The 6021-nt window shown below is 59.0% G+C and overlaps 1 protein-coding gene across 1 annotated transcript in view; it reads right to left on the bottom strand.

The window, feature by feature from the left end:
* RPTOR (regulatory associated protein of MTOR complex 1) overlaps positions 1 to 6021 on the bottom strand; it is a 425613-nt gene that overhangs the window by 40997 nt on the left and 378595 nt on the right. Inside the window, 2 exon segments of the mRNA XM_023729162.1 lie at positions 4197 to 4307; positions 5734 to 5917. Of these exon segments, the coding sequence (XP_023584930.1) occupies positions 4197 to 4307; positions 5734 to 5917 (295 nt within the window).

The raw sequence follows: 6021 nt of genomic DNA on the forward strand, positions 1-6021 counted from the left end.
CCCTCCTCACAGCCTCCATGGACCTAAGAGCCCAGGACGCCCCTCCTCACAGCCTCCATGGACCTAAGAGCCCAGGACGTCCCTCCTCACAGCATCCAGGGACCTAAGAGCCCAGGACATCCCTCCTTACAGCCTCCACGGACCTAAGAGCCTGGGACGTCGCTCCTCACAGTCTCCGTGGACCTAAGAGCCCAGGATGTCCCTCCTCACAGCCTCAAAGGACCTAAGAGCCCGGGATGTCCCTCCTCACAGCCTCCATGGACCTCAGAGCCTGGGAGGTCCCTCCTCACAGCCTCCATGGACCGCAGAGCCTGGGAGGTCCCTCCTCACAGCCTCAATGGACCTAAGCAGTGAGAGCTGGGATGTCCTTCCCCACAGCCCTGCCTGGATGGACCCAACCTGCCATGTTTCAGCTTCAGGACCCTGTACGATGGAGGCCGGCTAGGACACAGGGCTGATGCTTTCTGTCACCTCCATGCTGGGGATGCCCCAGACTCCTCCTCAATGCAGACTTCTCAGCCACACCCGGGAAGGGAACACACCAGCAGAAGGACACAAAGGAACACAGATTTGCGGCTACACATCTAAGACGGGGAGGCGTGGCCTTAGCCACGGAGCACACCGGGCCTTTGTTTCGCACGGGAGGAGAGACATACAACACACGTGGACAGGCAGGAATTGCTGGGGGGCGCAAACGATTGGGCGCTTGACTGTTAACCGAAAGGCTGGCGGTTTGAGCCCACTCAGAGGTGCCTTGGAAGACAGGCCCGGAGATCTACTTCTGAAAAATCAGCTGTTGAAAACCCTGACACCGGGTCGCCAACACGGAGAGGAGCTGCGGATGAGACCTGAAGCCTTGCTGGGCACGGAGCACGCTCCTGCAACCAGCTGAAGTGCAAACTTGCCTCAGTGCCTGACTCAGTGACTGGGGAGCCCTTGTGGTGCAAACGGTTCCCCGTTCGGCTGCTAGCTGGAAGGTCGGGGCTCAAGTCCATCCAGAGGCACCTCAGAAAAAAGGCCTGGTGATCTACTTCTGAAAAACCAGCCACTGGAAACCCCAGGGAGCACGATTCCACTGTGACACATACGGGGTCGCCGTGAGTCAGAGTTGACTTGATAGCACCTGGTTGGGTTTTCGGTTTAAGTAAACTGTGCTCGCGAGAGGAAAGCAAATCCGTGGGGAGAAAACCAAACTCATTTTCAGTCTTAAAAGAGTTTTGGACGATCTGGGCCAGTGCCCGTCACTGCCCACAGCTGGCGGAGAACAGCCACAAACCACCAGGCTAACAGACTGCCGCCTCCGTGGCGACTGGCGTTTCAGCAAGAGGTCACACCGGCCCGCCCCGCTTTCTAAGCTGCCTGACCTCACTCGCCGCACAGCACAAGGCTGCAGCGAGGGAACCAAATGTCCGTGAACATGAAGCCAAATCCCACTTAACTTTGAAACAGACCAGACCCCAGCTCTAAAGGACAACTCGCTCTCCACCCGCTGGGCTCTCGTCATCTCCTAGCTCCCGCTCGGCTGACCGCGTCCACATCCTGGAACTGGTTTGCTCTCTGCTGTCTCAACCAGCAGTGTCCTAGGGACTGGATGAAGGCGCTTTCCTCACAGTCTGCAAGCAGACGATGCCTCTCCCACCATGGGCAGTAAGAGGACCCAAGTCTTGCTTGTCTTGGACGGTAGGCGTCTGACCACAGATGCGACCCATGTGCCTCAGCGGTCTGCTGGCGTGTGCGTCTTTAATGCTCTTTGCCGCTGACCATAAAGGTACTTGGTGCTTAGTGCAGAGAGTGCACAAAAGACAGGAGAGTGTAAGAAAAAAGCAAAGCTCAGCGTCCCCTGCTCAGATCACCGGAGATCTCCGTTGCTAAGATTTGCGTCCTTCAGCCTTCCTCCGGGCACACAGGCGGTATGTACCGCAAAGACAGTGACAACCGTCCTGCGTGTCCAGTTTCCCGTCCAGCTTTTTCCCTTTGCAAACATCTCATCACGAGCATCTGCTTGTGACATCAGTTAGGTTTTTCAGCTTCATTTTTTAATAGCTGCAGGCACATCTCATGAATGTTTCCTGATTTTAATCATTCTCTCTGTTGGACACTTAAATCAATCCCAGTCTTCACAATTCTAAACTGTACAAACATCATCCTTGCCTCCGAGTATTTCCTTTCACTATTATAAATGGTACAAACATTGTCCTTGTCTCGGATTATTCCCTTAAGTTAATATCTTGGCAAAGGAATCACTGGGTCACAGGGAGTGGCTTTTTAAGGCTCTTTAAAGCCAAACTGCTTTCTAGAAAAGTTGAGCGATTCACAGCTTCAGGTCCATTTGAAAAACGGAAGCGATACTTCCTCTGGCTTTTTAGCAGCGGGGCTCAATAAATTAGAACCTTATTACTTGCCTCAGGTACTGGCAATGATTATTCTGGGTTTTTATTGATGAAAGTCAGTATTTGCTGTGGGGAAAAGGGAACGCCGGAGAAAAGCTATCATCAAGAGCCCAAATATTTTTCAAGGAAATTACTGATGTGTAGCTCGATGCACAACTAGGAATTAGCTGCAATTGTCACTTTTCAATTGCCTATTTGAGGGAAAGGAAGAAGGTTTTCCAAGAAGGTGCTTTAGACATACGAGAGTATGAAAATGAGTTTCCAGAAGGATTCCCCGCGGACAGGCTGGGGCGAGGATTCTGCGCGGACACAGCCGCCCTGGCTCCCCGCGCTGTGGTGATGCTGTGGGCTGTCACTCGCGAGGGAACCTGTCTGCCGTTTTCACCCCGGCCACGGGGCTCTGCCCTGAGAGGCTGGTTTGGTGTCGCAGCCCAGAGTGCTCAGCTGCCGAGTGTGGCTGGATGGCACCTCTGGGGGTCAGAGCTAGAGCGACACCGGCAGGAGGGGACAATGCCTCCACCCACACGTGCAGAGACGGCAGAGAGAGTGACTGTGTGAGCGTGACCGCATCAGCGTGAGCGTGTGAGCACATGTGTGTGCATCTTTGTACGCACGTGTGTGTGAGCACGTGTGTGTGCATCTTTGTACGCACGTGTGTGTGTGAGCACGTGTGTGTGCATCTTTGTACGCACGTGTGTGTGTGAGCATGTGTGTGTGCATCTTTGTATGCTCGTGTGTGTGAGCATGTGTGTGTGCATCTTTGTAGGCACGTGAGCGTGTGAGCACGTGTGTGTGAGCATGTGTGTGTGCATCTTTGTACGCACGTGTGTGTGAGCATGTGTGTGCATCTTTGTACGCACGTGCGCGTGTGAGCACATGTGCGTACAGACAGAAGGTAAGGGAAGCCTTGTCTTTTGCTGCTTTATCTGACGTGTGAGTATCAGCTGCCATGACAGCCGTTTGGTCTCCCTTCAGCAGCCCGAGAACAAGAGGTGCAGCGCCGGGGCCAGAGGTGAGGGCAGCCGCACAGGGCCCCATGAGCCCCACAGCCCAGGCCAGAGGTGAGGGCGGCCGCACAGGGCCCCATGCACCCCCACACAGCCCCATGCACCCCTACACAGCCCAGGCCAGAGGTGAGGGCGGCCACACAGGGCTCAATGTGCCCCCCACAGCCCAGGCCAAAGGTGTGTGCTGCCTGCACAGGGCCCCACGCGCCCCACAGCCCAGGCCAGAGATGAGGGTGGCAGCACAGGGCCCATGCACCCCAGAGCCCAGGCCGGAGGTGAGGGCAGCCACACAGGGTCCCACATGTCCCCCACACAGCCCAGATCACAGGTTAACGGGAGCCCCAGCAAACTGTGGGGCAGGGGTCTGGACCGTCACGGGGAGGGTGGCTCGAGAGTGAGGAGTGCAGGGCCTCAGGCACCCAGGCCAGATGCCGGGGAAACTGAGGAGGAAGAGAGCACAGAGGGGTCCCGGGACCTGGCGTCTGTGTCACAGGAATGGGAGGGGCGAGGCCCTCTGCGAGGGTGACCCCAGTGCTATCAACCAACCTTCATGATGGGCTGGGCAAGCGAGGGTCCAGAACCCCGGTGTACGTGGTCCCTGTAACGGTGGCCCCAGTGCTATCAACCAACCTTCATGATGCGCTGGGCAAGCGAGGGTCCCGAACCCCAGTGTACGTGGTCCCTGTAATGGCGACCCCAGTGCTATCAACCAACCTTCACGATGGGCTGGGCAAGTGAGGGTTCCGAACCCCAGTGTCTGTGTCCCCCTGCAAGGGCAACCGCAGCGCTAACAACCAACCTTCATGACGGGCTGAGCAAAGTATCTGGCACTCCAGTCACAGAAGCCGGTCTGCACTGCGGCTGAGATGAAGCTCTTGGGCCCCGCGGCGTCATCGGCGTCGTCCGTGGTCTTAGTGGGGAGGAGGAGAGGAGAGAAGCAGAGACAGCAGTCAACCTCCAGCGACAGGAAGTCCCAACAGCAGCAACCGCAGCGGCAGTCGGCAGGGTTCTGGCATCGACGGTGCACGTTTCTGGGCCCTCCTCCTCACGACGGAAGCCCCGAGTGTCTGAGAAGGGTCCAGAACCCACCGGCTCTGCCAGCACCAGGCCTCTGCGTCACCACACGGCGACGCCCGCTCCGAAGGGAATGTGCGAGGCCGCTGCCGTCTTCATTTATTTATTTGTGATCACGGGCTTCTGGAGAGCACCTGGGGCCTTCCACTGCTGAGACACTCGGCTCCTGGGGCTCCCACGGGCGGCCGGGCACCTGGCACGCCCTGAGCAGCCACCTCTAGACCTGGGTCCTGACCGAGAGTGGGACAAGCCACACAGACAGGAGAGCCACGGTCACCATGCTCATCAAGGACCAGCTTATGGGTTCTCATTCTCTCCCGAAACTCCTTTCTCAACCAAGCTGAAGGCATCACTGAATGTTGACAAAAAAGCAAACATTTCTGTGGGCACCAGAAGGGAAAGCAGAGGACAGCCACACTGTCACCCACTTCTGGACGTTCCAAGCACGGGGACGAGAATGGGAGGCTATAGGAGCTGGGGGCCCTGTGGCCGTCATGAGGACGGGGCCATGCAAACAGAGGGGGGTGTGCTTGTCAGGCAGCATGTGAGTGACAGCCCACAGCGGGTCCCCAAAGGTGGTGGTACCCACACGTACACACCCACTGTCGGTGTGCCATGACATAAACCACCCGGTTACGGCGTCACGCCCCACACTTGGGGGCAAAACATCCCAGCCACCCCTCGGCACCCCAGGTGACCCTCACCATCCCAGCCACTCCTCAGCACCCCAGCTGACCCTCACCATCCCAGCTGACGCTTGGCACCCCAGCCGCCCCTAGGCACCCCAGCTGACAATCACCATCCCAGCCAGCCCTCGGCACCCCAGCTGACAATCACCATCCCAGCCGCCCCTCGGCACCTCGGCCTACAATCACCATCCCAGCCAGCCCTCGGCACCCCAGCCGCCCCTCACCATCCCAGCCGCCCCTTGGCACCCCAGCTGCCCCTCGGCACCCCAGCCGACAATCACCATCCCAGCTGACCCTCACCATCCCAGCTGACGCTCGGCACCCCAGCTGCCCCTCGGCACCCCAGCTGACAATCACCATCCCAGCCGCCCCTCGGCACCCTAGCCGACCATCACCACCACAGCCGGCCCTCGGCACCCCAGCCGGCCCTCACCACCCCAGCCGCCCTTCACCACCCTGGCCAGCCCTCGGCACCCCGGCCGGCCCTCCCCACCCCGGCTGCCCTCACCACCCCGGCCGATGGGAATTGGTGTTTGGGAGCCACGGGGCGTCTCGAAGCATCATGTCTCCCACCTGGTCTGGGCCCTTGTCGAACATCTTCCGCGTCCGGGGGAACTGGTGGGAGTGGGGTGTGTACTGCGCCCCCACAGGGCCCGAGGTGCCTGGCCGGCCTGTGGGCAGGTCACGGCTGACTGGCTGCTTGGATACGTCGTTGGTCAGGCTGGAGCTGCTCGTGCTGGATGTCGGTGGGGAGCCCCTGCCGTGGGGGAGGAGAGACACAGTGGTCGCCTGGGCCCGCCACTCTGGAGCAGCCAGCGCGCCTGCTGGTCCCACCCCCACGGTTGCTGCTGACAGATCAAG

Source organism: Trichechus manatus, unplaced genomic scaffold, assembly GCF_000243295.1.
Source record: "Trichechus manatus latirostris isolate Lorelei unplaced genomic scaffold, TriManLat1.0 scaffold00028, whole genome shotgun sequence".
NCBI lineage: Eukaryota > Metazoa > Chordata > Mammalia > Sirenia > Trichechidae > Trichechus > Trichechus manatus.